The following is a 14,423-nucleotide window of genomic DNA, read 5'->3' as shown; positions in this document are numbered from 1 at the left end:
GTATAAATAGCTTAAATAAATAAATATAAATTGTGAGGGAATGGAGGAATGTGTGGTTGAAGCAGAAAGTTTCCTGGAATTACATTTTTGTGCAGGAGTGTAAACGGCACTGAGAGAAATTGTAGGGGGCAGTGTGGCAGGTATGGAGGTGCTATGTTAAAATAGAAAGCTTTCTTCTGCAGCTCAGTTTCTGACACAATGATCATGGACTCCATTGCCTCTTTCTTGGTTCTGCCCAACCGCTTGCTCATCCCATTGATCCCTGATCTGCATGAAGCAGCCGAGCTCCGCTCTCCAGTACCCAGGGTAAGGCAAGCTCTGGTGTGACACATGTGTGTGTATAAAGGCTTCTGAATTTTTAAAAAACTCTGTACCTGATTTACTTTCTCTGCTCTAGGGTGTTGTCCGTGTGCATCTGGTAGAGGCCAAAGACCTGCAGTCTAAGGATAAATATATCAAAGGGATGATTGAGGGCAAGTCAGATCCATATGCTGTTGTGCGTGTGGGCACCCAGGTCTTTACCAGCAAAGTCATCGATGAAAATCTCAACCCCACATGGAATGAGATGTATGAGGTAATTAGCAACCCACTTCCCCAAGGTAGCAACTTGAGTACACATGTCTAAGAGGCTCTTGACCTATGTTCTGTCTTTTTCTCTTGACTTAGCTTTTTCCTCTTCATACAACACAACAGTCATTCCTTTCATTTTGCTGTCTGAAGAGAGCTATTTCAATCTACACAGTAGGTGTTGTCTGCTATGACCTCTCACCCCATTGTCCCCACAGTTCATTGTACATGAGGTACCAGGACAGGAGCTGGAGGTGGAGCTGTTCGACAAGGACCCTGACCAGGACGACTTCTTGGGCAGGTGAGAGGCTAGGCTCTGCTTCCAGCTTTAGCAGGAGAGTGAGGCCTACTTGTTGTTTTTCTTCTGATGCTAAAAGGGTTTTTGGAGCTAACAAGTGAGATGAGGCAATTAGGATGGATAAACCACTATTTTTTCCTTTCCCAGGATGAAGCTGGATCTTGGGGAGGTGTTCAGGGCTCATGCGCTAGAGGAGGTGAGCATGATGACATTCTCTGAGACAAGCAGCCGGTTAGCAATGGAGTTTGATTTTGGATGGCTGTAAGGAAGTGGATTTGTAATATGTGAGAAACGAAGACTGGAGAGAGAAGGCTTGGTGAAGATTTCTGATGGTTCTTAAGGTCCTTAACCTCCATCTCTTCTCTTGAGAACAGTAGTATGATGAAATAAAAATGGTGGTGGGGATGTGAAAGGCAGAGAATCTGTATCTTGTGGTAGCAGAGAAGGCATGTGTGGAGATGGACAGTATAATTAGGAGATCCCATTGACTGTCAGTGTGAAGGGCCCATGGATTCATTGACAGACCTCTGCCCCTGACTCTCCGACTCATTTGCTTTCTTGACAGTGGTTCCCCTTGCAAGATGGTGGCCGGGCACGTGTACATCTGCGCCTGGAGTGGCTGACACTTATGTCAGATTCCTCCAAGCTCGATCAGGTAAGAATAACATGAATCTAATTTGGACTCCATTGGGAAGTAATGTAGTTAAGGGATATCTCAAGTTGGCTTTGTTGGATCCTCGAATGTAAAGAAACCTACATTACATTGCATCATACCACTGGTCCTTCCAGAATAAGATTGGCTCATATCCAACCATTTACACAAAGAAGGCACGTGGATCCTCTCATCTTTATTCTTCTCTGTTCTCTGAAGCCGCTTCTGACCCCTGAAAAGATTGTTCTCAGGGTCAGAGGGCATGTGCAGAGAAATGGTGGTATTGTGTGTATTGGAGGGACTGGGGGAGGAGTTAAAGAAATTGCTCCCTTTCTTCAGCAGGGATGCTCTTGCAGAAGATGGAGAAGGAGCAGTTTCAGCCCCTTATCCCTGCTCACTCCAGCTCCCTGACACATCTAGCTGCTTATAACAGTGATCCAAGTGTCAGAAAGAGCTGCAGGAATGGAGAGGGATGAAAAAAAGACACCCTGTGTTCCCAGAGACTAGATCATTGGGTACAGCCTATTGTCTACTGTGACTGGCAATGGCTCTCCAAGATGTCAAAAAGTGGTCAGTCTCAGCCCTCTTACAAAAGATTCTTTTTAAGTAGAAGTAGCAAGTATTTTTGAGTGAGTGTAGTGTTCTCCCCACAGTCCTTCCTAAAAGATTCTTCTTTAAAGGAGAGGTTGCTCAAGGAAAGGCATCATGAGAGGACTGGATGCTGGATGGCAAAATCTGATCTGCATAGTGGTTAAAGCAGGGGACCAGGTGTCCTGGTTCTGTTTCTATGAGGACAGTAGACTTTGGTGGAAGACTGGGCTTGGAGACCTTAATTTGGGGAGCTAACTGAGGAAGCCTCAATGTTAAAGCTGTGCCTTCAATCTGGCCTGAGTTCAGACGAGTTGAAAAGAGAGATGGGAAGAAGACATTTACAAGTATGGCATTGTGAAATCCCTATCTCCCATTAAAGGCAAGGCTTGAGCCTACAAGGTGACCAATTGGGGCTTTAGGAGGAAAAGTTCAGAGCTGACTAAATGCTACCTTTCCTTTTCGTTTGTCATTTGAAGGTTCTTCAGAGGAACAAAACTATCTCCTCCAAGCCAGAGCCTCCATCAGCTGCCATCTTGGTTGTCTATCTGGACAAGGCACAAGAGCTCCCAGTGAGTAGTCAGAAACCCTCTGGAATGGCATTTCTGATGTAACTGGCTCTGTCATCCATCTAGACAGGGCTGACTGGATGCTTGGATATGCATTTAAATTTTTTGTCTCACCACAAATCCTTAGGGTGTTTAAAAACAGAATTAAATTTGTTTAATTGTTAAAAAAATAAAATATTGTAGAGAGTTAAATCCAGTAAAGAAAATATTTGAAATGGCCTTTCCTTCTAACAAAAACAATAGTTTTTTTTAAAGTAAATTATCTTATTGTCAAGAAAAACAGTCTCTTTCCTGTAGTATCCTCACGGAGATTTTGAAACACATTTGGCTGGATCCTTTTCCTCTTGACATCTGCTGATCCTTTTCCTTTATGTACCCACTGACCTGTGTGGCTTTTGTCTTCATGGATTTCACAATAACCAGCATAGAATTTTTGGTGGTCAAAAAGGGTAATCTCCCTCATTCAATAGTGGAAAAAATGACAGGGTGCAGCCCCTTATTTGAACTCAGTTGATGAAATTAAACTGCACGACCACTAGTTGATGACTCTCTAAACTGTGAGAATCCTACCAACTACACTTGAAGGAAAAAATTTTGAATTTTCTATATGTGACTGACAAGGACGTAGCTGATTTTATAGGGCCACAGCTCAAATGGCCCTGATCAAAGTTCTAATCAAGCTCACTCTTGATTGGAAGGCTAGAGACAGTAAGAAACGTTCTTACTGATTAATAACTATCGAGGTTGGCTCAGTAGAGGTGGGAAGAGACCTGAAAATAATTTGCTGCTTTACTGATAAAAATAAAGACCAACGTAACACAAAAATTGTGGCTTTCAATTTAAAAATGCCATTATTAGTTTTGTCTCTATAGATGCAGAATGGCTGATATCCTTGTTATTGGAAAAATGAGTGAAAAACAGTTCAACTTTTACTAAAGCAACTGTACTGTATTGAAGCTGTTCCTCATTGGTGCCATTCAACCAGTTAGTGTTCCTAAGCTAGAGCTACTGATTCTTAGGATCCACTAGTCCATGTTCTGGCTAATGCTGTAAGGTGATCTGGAAGCTAGGTGACTGGGGAGAGGGATGACCAAGAGAGAGATCTTGGGGTCATGGTAGATCTCACTGAAAATGTCAAGACGGTGTGCGGTTGCAATAAAAAAAGGGCCAATGCCATGCTGGGAATTATTAGGAAGGGAATTGAAAACATATCAGTCAGTATCATAATGCCCCTGTATAAATCGATGGTGCGGTCTCATTTGGAATACTGTGCACAATTTTGGCCACCGCACCTCAAAAAAGGATATTATAGCATTGGGAAAAGTTCAGAAAAGGGCAACTAGAATGATTAAAAGTTTGGAACACTTTCCCTATGAAGGAAGGTTGAAACGTTGGGGGCTCTTTAGCTTGGAGAAACTTCAACTGCGGGATGACATGATAAAAGTTTACAAGATTATGCATGGGATGGAGAAAGTAGAGAAAGAAGTACTTTTCTCCCTTTCTCACAATACAAGAACTCATGGGCATTCAATGAAATTGCTGAGCAATCGGGTTAAACAGATAAAAGGAAGTACTTCTTCACCCAAAGGGTGATTAACATGTGGAATTCACTGCCACAGGAGGTGGTGGCGGCTATAAGCATAGCCAGCTTCAAGAGGGGATTGGATAAAAATATGGAGCTGAGGTCCATCAGTGGCTATTAGCCACAGTATATTACTGGAACTGTCTGGGGCAGTGATGATGTGTATTCTTGGTGCTTGAGGGTGGGCAAAGTGGAAGGGCTTCTAGAACTACTTGTGAACCTCCTGATGGCACTTGGGTTTTGTTTGTTTTTTTGGCCACTGTGTGACACAGAGTGTTGGACTGGATGGGCCATTGGCCTGATCCAGCATGGTTTTTCTTATGTTCTTATGATGGCTCTGTGAGCTTCTGCCTTTTGAAAGAGGGGGAAATGAATTCCATCCCCATCCACTAAGATGAAGAGTGCTTGCTACTATTCCTGGAAAACAAAAAGGTCTCTGTTTTTATGTTAACCAAATGTGTGTGGTAGGGGTTTACTCTCTGTCCTTATAAAAGATTTGCAGGCATCCTGGAATGCCACCATGGACCTCCAAAGTTCCCTGAAGCCCAGTCTGAGAAATGCTGATGTATGGTGCACCCCGCACAGAACCAATCTACTTATCTTCAAATGGTTCATTATGTTTATTCAAAAATTGATCTTTACTCTGGGACACCAGCTATTGTTAGGAAGTTGACTCAGTGTGAAACCAATATGATAATTATATTTATTTATATGATTTTTTAAGTCACCTCTCACCCAAGGGGTCTCTCAGCAACTTACATTAAAACCAAGAAGGTAAAACAAAATGAAAACAAATAACAAATATATTATTAAAATATTTAAAATATGTGGCTATCACCATACTACTATTAAAACAGCCCAAACATGTAGTTCTTTACCAGGAGATTAGATTATCCATTGAGTCCCTTATTAGTGCAAGATTTTATAAAAGAGGAAGTGGTTTTCTTATAATGTCCTAACTTGTTGATGCTTATATAATTCCTGAACGAGCCCTTGGTTCACTGTTTCTTGACTGTTCCACAGTTGAAGAAATCCAGCAAGGAACCCAATCCTATAGTACAACTCTCTATCCAAGACGTCACTCGTGAGAGCAGGGTAAGGGATGTCATGTATTTCTCTCTCTCCCCCCACCCCTCTTCTGCCTTTTCACAAAACGTCGTACCAAAAAGGTGTGGGGTTTACTAATTATTATTTGCTGGAGCTCTCCAGTTGTAATTCATTGGTGGGGAGATCTACGATAAACAGATCGGGGTTGGCAAAGTGAAAGTGCATAGAGAGTCTTGTCTACTCCTTCATTACAGCATAATTCAGTATAATAATCCCTTACTGTATGTACCACTGGTGGGAAGGATTTAAGGCTGGCATGTTACCTTCTTCTAAGGACAGCAGCTTCTGAGCAGAAATTTCTTGCAGAAGGGGTGCCATGTCAAAGTAACTGCTGGATATTTGATGCTTGGATGACTGTTTTTGCCTCTCTTTGAAGGATAATTAGCAATTTACTGTCATTCTCTGGCCTCTCACTGTGCCAGGTTGTCTACAACACCGTCTCCCCCGTCTGGGATGATGCCTTCCGTTTCTTCCTGCAAAACCCAGCCAAAGAGGATATTGATATACAGGTAGGCTTTGCCCCCTCGTCTGAGCCCCATCTGTCTTTTTTCCCACGAAGGCACTAGCAAAAACTCTTTTGGTCCCTCTACAGGTCAAAGATGACAACCGTCAGACTACACTGGGCTCCCTCACTATCCCCCTATCCCGCTTGTTGAGTGCCGATGAGCTGACCCTTGACCAAGGGTTCCAGCTGGAGAACTCTGGACCCAACAGCCGCATCTACATGAAACTCATTATGCGGGTAAAAGGGTCTGGAGTTTCAGTGTTGCATTTAGGGGACTGCCTCTGATTATGACAATGTTGTTGCTGTTGGTGGTGATCGTGGTAACTGAGACAACCTCTTCCTCTTTCCACCTAGCCCAATAATTTGCTCTCAAGGCACTTTATGTAAAACTGCAGGAAAATGTTTAAAATACATTTTAAACCTTTTTTAAAAGAACAGGAAAAATGGAAGGGGCAGAGGAAAGGGCACAGTATAGCTGCTTCTTCATGAGGATAAGTCCCTACTATGTTCTATTTCCTGCTGCAAATTCAGAAGCATTCACAGTGGGCAGTGAAGGCTGTACAAGGGCAGATTTTGTGCAGTATTCCCTTTTGCCTACCATTCTCCCACCTCATCTGTTGTTAAATAATTTGGTAGCTGATATTCTGCCATAAAGTAATGATGCCGTATCTTTCCACTTTCAGTGGGGGAAGCCACCTAAAAGCTGGCCAATTGGCAAGGAGATGAAGGGACCCTTTCTCTTATGTGCTGTAAGAGATATTCAGATGCTCCTTTTAGAAGTGGCACAGTTTTTTTAGACTTAGATCTTTCAGATTATCTTGTGGCCAGCTTTGCAGCAGGGTTCTCTCTGCCAAAGGGTAGGTGTTAGAATTGACAGTATTGTGTTAGCCTTCCCTTCAGTGGACTGGTGCTTCTTAACCTGCAACATAAGCAGGCTTTCTAACCTGATCCCACTCTGTATGCTGCCATTTCTGTAGGTCTTATATCTTGATGCCCCTGAAGGTTGCTTCACCCCCCGGCCATGTCCTCCAGGACATCTGAATGTTACCGAGAGTGCCTATGTTGGCAGCAGCGTTGACAAGACTCCTCGGCCTCTCACAGCCAGCCCAGATGCTCAGTTTGGCACTGAGGTAAGGTCATACCATGGAGAAGTTTGATATTTTGAGTCATTGGCTTGCTGGGTGAGATGGCACACACGTGGCAATGGTAGGGAATGAGGACTGGAATCCCTGTGCTTTTGATTCACCAGTTCAAATTGAAGTGCAGGCTGATCTTTTAAAAACAGATAAATTTAGAAAGAAGATAAGTGTGTGGTTGTGATTAAGTCAGAATAAATATTAGAGAAGAAAAAAATAGTTTGTCAAAGCATCATTATTAATCAGGTTAAAAAATCAGAGCAAGATAGACCAACATCCTGTCTCTAACAGAAACCAGCCAGGGATTGAACAGGTAGGTCAGAAAAGAAAAAATTCTCCCCTGTTGTTTGACCCTGGCATCTAATGTGCAAAGGTATAGTGTCTTTCAACATGGTTTTATCAAAGCATTGGACAAGTATCTGGAGACATGGGTTCATATTGCCACTTGTGCTATGGATGCTCTCTGAGTCAAATCACATTTCATCCTCTCCCCATTTCTTTGCCCAAAAAGACTTTAAAAAAAAAATTTAGGTTGGTTTGGCAACCCTGGAGGGAAAAATCCACTGAAGTATATAATGATAATTGCAGTTTGGTCAGGGATATTTAATCTCCTCTCATGTAATCTTGCCCTCAGAATGTGATTCGTATTCATCTTCTGGAGGCTGAGAACCTCATTGCCAAGGATAACTTCATGGGTGGGATGATCAAGGGCAAGTCAGACCCTTATGTCAAAGTGCGCTTAGGTGGCCTGAAGTTCCGCAGCCGTGTCATCAAAGAGGAGCTGAATCCCCGCTGGAGCGAGATCTATGAGGTGAGAATGCCCCCTCCCCTTGTCCTCTCCTTGGTCCTTTCAGCCCTGGCTGATGGGAAATGGCTGGGTTTGGCTGGGAATAGTTTAAACATAGCAGTTTGTTTGCTCCCTATGTGCAAACAACTGTGCTTCAAAGAGGAATGATGCTGCATATCACGCTGTGCTCAACCCCAAGATGCCTTTCTTGCAGCACAGCTGGTGCCAGTTGAGTACCTGGCAGAGTATTAGTCCAGCTAGTAAGTCACGTGTCAGAATGCATTTATCCCCACCAAATCCGCTTTTTAATAATACTGTTTCCCATACCTTCCTGAATACAGAATGTGCACCCACTCTAGTCAGCCATTTCAAAGACATACCTACACTACAGGCCCTGACCAATGCCAGACTGATAGTCCTAAGGAAGGGCACCCAAAGGAGGAGGCTGTCTGAGTGCAGCTGCTTCACAGGAGTATAGTGAGAGATGCAGTTGGATAAGTGTGAAGGTCTAGGGCTGTGAAGGGCTTCAAAGGTAATAACAAACACATTGAATTGGGCCCAGAGTAGATAGATAGTGTAGATGCTGCACTGAGGTTGTATCTTCTAAGAGGCTCACCCTAGATCCACATTCTGCACTAATTGAAGTTTCTGAGAAATCTTCAAAGGTAGGCCCACATTTCCACACAGGGATGGGCTTGTATGTTTCCCTGTTGGCTGGTATGGCTGCTGATAAAGCATAGCAGGAGTGGGGCTTCCATATGGCAGGTTTTCCAGCAGGTTCCCTGACTGTCCCCCTGCATCACCTACCTGGTCACTTGGGTTTTATTTTTAAGAAACCCCAACACTAGAATGTCATTATACTGATATAATGTTATACCAACATATGTACCAGGTTTTCTAAATTCCCGGTATTCATTTGAAAAGTCTCTAGCTACTTTCATGAAGGTATGCCTTTCCCCTTATATCTTCGTAACACTATACCAGATTTTGTTTGCTCTGAATGCATGCTTAATTTGTGACGTTCTTTCCCACATCCTCCAGGTCATAGTGAATGATGTCCCAGGCCAGGAGGTGGAGTTTGATGTGTATGACAAAGATGTTGACAAAGATGACTTCCTGGGAAGGTTAGTTTGAAATAAGAAGAAAATGTACAAAAGCCACAGAATGGAGACCTCTCTCCCCCTCTGAGTAGAGAGCAGAGGAAGTTGCCTGGGTAACCTGAAGAGTCCTTGAGAAGCGACTCTGACCTCTTTGCTGTTTTCCTAGCCATTATGAGCTGCCAGTTTTGAGGTGGTGGGTGCTTAATTGTTCTGTGAAACAGCAAAATACGTGGTCTTATATGTTTATGCCTGTATGGGCAGGCAGTCGGCCATTGCTGCGCAGTCTGCACTGGCTACCAATTGAGTACCGGATCCGTTTCAAGGTTTTAGGATTAACTTTTAAAGCCTTATGCAGCCTGGGACCTACATACCTACAGGACTGTCTCTCCCCATACAAGCCCCAGAGGCCTCTACGATCAGCCAATTAACATCTTCTAACCATCCCTGGCCCAAAGGATGTCCATCTTGCCTCGACCAGGGCCAGGGCCTTTTCGGTCCTGGCCGCAACCTGGTGGAATCAGCTCCCCAAGGAGATACGGGCTCTACTGGATTTATTGCTATTCCGGTGGGCCTGAAAATGGAGCTGTTCTGCCAGGCTTATGGCTGAGGCAGGTGGGCGTCCTCACACCAGCTAATTGGCCTCCCTGCACTGACCGCATCTTGTGTTTCATCTGTGAAGGATGTACATATCTGTACACTGACGCTGCCTTGTTTTATTTCATTTTAATGGTTTTAACTGTTTAAATTTAATTGTCTTATGATGTGATTTTAATTATTTTATTATGTTGTAATCTGCCCTGCGTCTGACCTGGGAAAGGGTGAACTAGAAATCTGCATAAATAAATAAATAAATGTTAATAATATTTACTGTGTTACCTCTTGATAGGTGAAGTAAGATTTGACTAACATTAACCAAAAATATCAAGAACCAACTGCCTTTCAAGTCATCCCTGTGTCCTGTGGTACTGGGAGAAGGCTTAGGCTGAACTCCCACCTCACTTGGGAATTCTGTGATGTCCAAACTTCACTTTTGGTCTTTAAAAGTAGCTGTGGGAGAAAAGGGAATGTTGAGGGGGTCCATGGCGCTTCCCTCCATGCCACTTTCCCAGTTGGAACCCTCCCCCCAAGCTCCTTAAAGCCCTGTAATGGCAAAAGGGTAGGCACCCAGATTCTGCCTCTCTTTTCTCCTTCCTGGGTTTTGAAATAACTGGAGATTGGTTTTATCTGGGAAATGGCATTGTGGTGAATAATTAATTCCCCTTTTCCCACCACTGTGGCCCCTTCCCTAATCCCTAGTATCATGCAGGTCAGCTCTTCTTACTCAGAAGCATCATGGCATACTGGCATGTTTTCCCTTCTATCACTATAAAGGTTTCTCTTTTCCCCCCAAGCAAAAATGGTGACAGTCCAAGGAAGGCGGCTGGACTATCCATGGAGAGCAAGACTGACATTCCTGTCCTCCCTTCTACCCACATTAGGACCCTAGTTTTAATTGTCTTTCACCCTGTGCGTTCTGCTAGGAGCAGACACAGAACCTCCATAGCAAGTCTGCCCATTATGCTATCTTCCAGTGCCTGCAAAATCCTTTGCTGGGGGCTTCATAGAGTGGAGGCCTATAGGAATCAAAAGGCTTGTCAGACTTGAGACATAAAGCAAGATTCATCAGCCTCTTCTTCCCACAGTTGAACCCACAAAATCCAGAACACTGAGTGCTGTAACCAAAAAACAAATGGCTTCAGGCCTAAGCAAGTTAGCCAAGCTATGCACCTACAAGGGAAGCCACCCAGAGTCACTGAACAGTTCAGTATGAAAATAAACTCCTTAGTTTTAAACATGGTCATCAGTTGGACTCTGAATCTTAAGCAGAATCCATCCAGAATCTCTCCAGATGAAATGAGTTGTTCTAGAAAGTTCACAATACCTCAGCAGTTCCTTAGGATGATGGTGGATTTAGACTCAGCATTGTGGTGTCCCCCCTTCCCCCACACATGCAGAGAACCAAGTTAATTTTTTGCAAGGGCCAGTGGCAGGAAAAAAAGTCACATGCTTAAGTGAATAATCTCATCTCCTCCCCCCCACTTCCAACAGGTGTAAGATCCCTCTGAGACAAGCACTAGCCTGCAAGTTTGTTGATGAGGTAAGATGTATCTGCCAGTATTATTGAGATTATGTAGATGATGCATATCCATAGCTCCATGCTGTTCTTCTTACCCTGTTTTTCTTCCAGTGGCTCCCCTTAGAAGATGTGAAATCAGGACGGCTCCACGTGAAGCTGGAGTGCCTGCCACCCATACCCAGTGCTGCTGAGCTGGAGCAGGTAATGGGGGTGGTCAGGAAAGCTGCCATGTGGGATAGGCTTGATTGGGCTGCTCTAACCTGATGTGGGAGATTAGTCCTCAAGGTGCTCGTCTGAGAGACAGACTAGAATGCCATGAGATCTCATCATGTGTCAATGTTTCCCAAGCAAGAACAGAAATTGTTCTGGGGGTGGCATTTTTTTACAGTGAGAAAATGAGGCAAGGAGGAAGAATTAAATAGCCAATCTCCCCCTTAAAACTCAAGGCCAAGGGCTGCATTCTGTTATAGAAATTAATAAGATCACAGTTCAATATTTAACGTATTGTTCTGCTCTTACACTAACCAGCCTTATGGCTATTACATGGGATCATCTAATTGACTGCCATTGGATTTGGGGGATGAAAAGGCTGCCTCATTTTGAATTACCATACAACCAGTCATGTACTGCAATGAGTAATGTGGCCGCCTGAATTCACCCCAGGCTTTCTGATGGGGACAAGCCATTTGTGGACCATTTGTGCTCTCCTTTTTGCAGGTACTGCTGGTGAACAGTTTGATCCAGACACCAAAGAACGAGGAACTGTCATCTGCCTTACTGTCTGTCTTCCTTGATAGGGCAGCTGAGTTGCCAGTGAGTGAAGAGGCAGACCACTTCTCTGCATGTTATTGTTCTAGATATTAGAGCTGAAGAGTCCATTGACAGATTCTGTAAACAGCCAGTTGCCCCTTAAACAAACTGCAGCAAAGCTTTCTTCTCATTAATTTTAATTCAGGGCTAGTTCTAGTTCATAGTGAAACTTCCTGTTGGAGCAGAAATATCTGAGTTCAAATTCCAGCTCATCTATGGGTTGCTAAATGCTCTTGGGCAAGCTGCTCAATTTCTGCACTGTAAAATTGCTATAAAAGCAAAAGAGCTCATTCCGGTTACTGGAAGAGCTGTTTGACTGAACAGAGAATACTCTAGCCAGGGGTCTCCAGAAGGGTGCTGCTCACTCTTCTCTGTCCATTATTAATTTGTGCTTTTTCCTGTGCTGTGTTTGCGGTGACATGTACTGAGGAAGCTCAGAATCCTAATTGGTTCCAGTAAAATGCTACTTCAAATTAAATTATGCAAAAGTCTGCATATTGGAATTCAAACATAGAAGCAAAGTGTGATAATGAGACTTTCTTACAAAGGGGTAAAAAGTGAGATTCTTGCAAATCAAGTGTACTTTGTTTTAAATATCTGTTCCATGAAGAATGCACGTTGTTCTGCCTTGGTCAATGGAGGAAAAAGCATCTAAATAACCATATAACGTACAACCCATAATGGTGATCCAACCCTTCTTCTGTTCCCCCTGCTTCACTCTCCAGTCCAACTGTGTTCTTTATGCGGATATTCCTGATGTAACTCCTCCTACAGAGTTCTGTGTAATGTTGAACTCATGGCAGTGAGGCTGTGACTCCCCCAGAAATGAACCTATGTCACTTATAGATGTAATGTATGGCTGTCTTTATAACAGCACCTCCTGTTGGTGCCTATACTACTAAACTTGCAACTATTCTATTTTTCTCACCTCTCTAGCTGAAGAAGGGCTCAAAACCCCCAAACCCATATGTCAGTCTCTCTGTCCGTGGCATCTCTTATAAGACTAAGGTAACAACATGGATAAGAATGTATTTTTGGGGAAAAGGACCATATGTGTGTGTGTGGGTAAACCCTTGCTTTGTATCAGGGAGTAGTTGTGAGGTAGCTAGCAAGGAAGGAGAAGCTGTGGAACTTCCAGATTAAGCATGTGTGCACATTTACCCTTACTCTAAGATGCAAGACCTTTTTTTTTTTTTTTTTGTAGCTCTGTGGCTGAAAAATAAAAATCAAAAAAATCCCACAAAGCACTAGCTCACAGTCCCCAACATCGTTGCTTCTGGGTTTATATTTTACAATTGCAGTTAATGAATTGATGTCTCCATGATTCCCTCACTCCCACTCAAGAAACCTCCCTTTTAAGGGCCTCAGTTTGGAAGGAGAGGGCGTACCATCCCATCCCTACCACTGTGCTCTTTTCTCCTCCCAGCAACTATCTCCCCCTAGAGCTGGCTTGAGAGTCTTCCTCTGCCGTTTTAATTTTTGTAACATCAGCCTGATGAAGATATTCTTGAGGAACTTGAAAGCTTGCACAATAGTCTGTATTGTTTTGGTTTGCCCTAATAAAAAAGGCATTACATAGATTTGGGTTTTTGTTCTGGATTTTATGTGGGCCAGTTTGGGTGACAGAGAGACTGCCAGGGCGGTCATCCTCAGCCCCAAGGCTGCTGGGGCTCAGATACCCTCCAACCCTCTCTGTCCGCCATACTCTACCAGCCTCTGCGAGTTCTGCAAGACAAGGCCCCCCCTTGCCCAGGCAGGGCAAACACTTGAATACATGAAGCTGCCTTATGTTGAGCCAGGCTGTTGGTCTACTGAGGTCGGTTTTGTCTGCTCTGACTGGCAGCAGTTCCCCCAGATCTCATGTTGAGATCTTTCTTATGTATTTCATACCTAATACCAATATTCCCTCTAAGCTGCAGAGTCTTGTGAGCAAAAACTCTACTTTGTGACCTACTGGCATTACAGTTGTGAGCTGCTGCATAAATTAGTTTGCTCTGGAGTCATTTTTCCTGAGCTAAGACAAAAGTCTGTGAGCTGGAGGCTAAAAATCTGTGAGCTAGCTAGCACTAACTCAGCTTAGAGAGGGTACACTGTCTACTACCTGGTCTTTTTCAACTTGAGGATGCTGGGAACTGAACCTAGCAGATCCCCTCATCCCCAACCCTCATCCCCTCATGCTGGCTGTGGGATGCCCAAGATATTGTCCAGTTGCGTATCTGAGGACCAGTGCTTTCAGGTCCAGGCCTTCATCTTCAACCAGCAGTCTCACCCCAACACTACCCAAACTTCTTGTCATCGATGGGCCTCTTTGGGGCTGGGCACACACAGCCACACTTTCCTGGACACATATTAAGCGGTAACATAAAGCTAGGAGCTGGAAGAATTAAGATGCTTAATTAAAAATATTCAAATGAGTTATTTCAGGTTTTGTTCTGTTTTTACACTGTAAAGCAGTTGTAGATTCAGTTAAATCAATTAAAAATACAGTTTCTGCATCATGATAAATTGATTCTCTTATATGGTGAGTGCATTTTGTTCTAGCAAAAATGATATGACCTTACATAATTTAGCTGCCTTATACTAAGCCAGACCATTGGATCATCCAG

At 43.6% G+C, this 14,423-nt stretch overlaps 1 protein-coding gene across 1 annotated transcript in view; it reads left to right on the top strand.

The window, feature by feature from the left end:
- The window catches only part of ESYT1 (extended synaptotagmin 1), a 58,793-nt gene that overhangs the window by 33,072 nt on the left and 11,298 nt on the right, over nucleotides 1–14,423 (top strand). The window contains exons 8-23 of the mRNA XM_060252026.1: nucleotides 183–306; nucleotides 398–574; nucleotides 786–868; nucleotides 1,013–1,061; nucleotides 1,431–1,520; nucleotides 2,585–2,677; nucleotides 5,280–5,351; nucleotides 5,786–5,872; nucleotides 5,956–6,105; nucleotides 6,846–6,998; nucleotides 7,639–7,815; nucleotides 8,833–8,915; nucleotides 10,980–11,028; nucleotides 11,119–11,208; nucleotides 11,725–11,820; nucleotides 12,754–12,825. Of these exons, the coding sequence (XP_060108009.1) occupies nucleotides 183–306; nucleotides 398–574; nucleotides 786–868; nucleotides 1,013–1,061; nucleotides 1,431–1,520; nucleotides 2,585–2,677; nucleotides 5,280–5,351; nucleotides 5,786–5,872; nucleotides 5,956–6,105; nucleotides 6,846–6,998; nucleotides 7,639–7,815; nucleotides 8,833–8,915; nucleotides 10,980–11,028; nucleotides 11,119–11,208; nucleotides 11,725–11,820; nucleotides 12,754–12,825 (1,645 nt within the window). The remainder of the gene's footprint in view (nucleotides 1–182; nucleotides 307–397; nucleotides 575–785; nucleotides 869–1,012; nucleotides 1,062–1,430; nucleotides 1,521–2,584; nucleotides 2,678–5,279; nucleotides 5,352–5,785; nucleotides 5,873–5,955; nucleotides 6,106–6,845; nucleotides 6,999–7,638; nucleotides 7,816–8,832; nucleotides 8,916–10,979; nucleotides 11,029–11,118; nucleotides 11,209–11,724; nucleotides 11,821–12,753; nucleotides 12,826–14,423) is intronic.

The sequence above is a fragment of the Heteronotia binoei genome, chromosome 13 (assembly GCF_032191835.1).
Source record: "Heteronotia binoei isolate CCM8104 ecotype False Entrance Well chromosome 13, APGP_CSIRO_Hbin_v1, whole genome shotgun sequence".
Lineage (NCBI taxonomy): Eukaryota > Metazoa > Chordata > Lepidosauria > Squamata > Gekkonidae > Heteronotia > Heteronotia binoei.
This window is presented reverse-complemented; position numbering and strand designations above follow the sequence as displayed.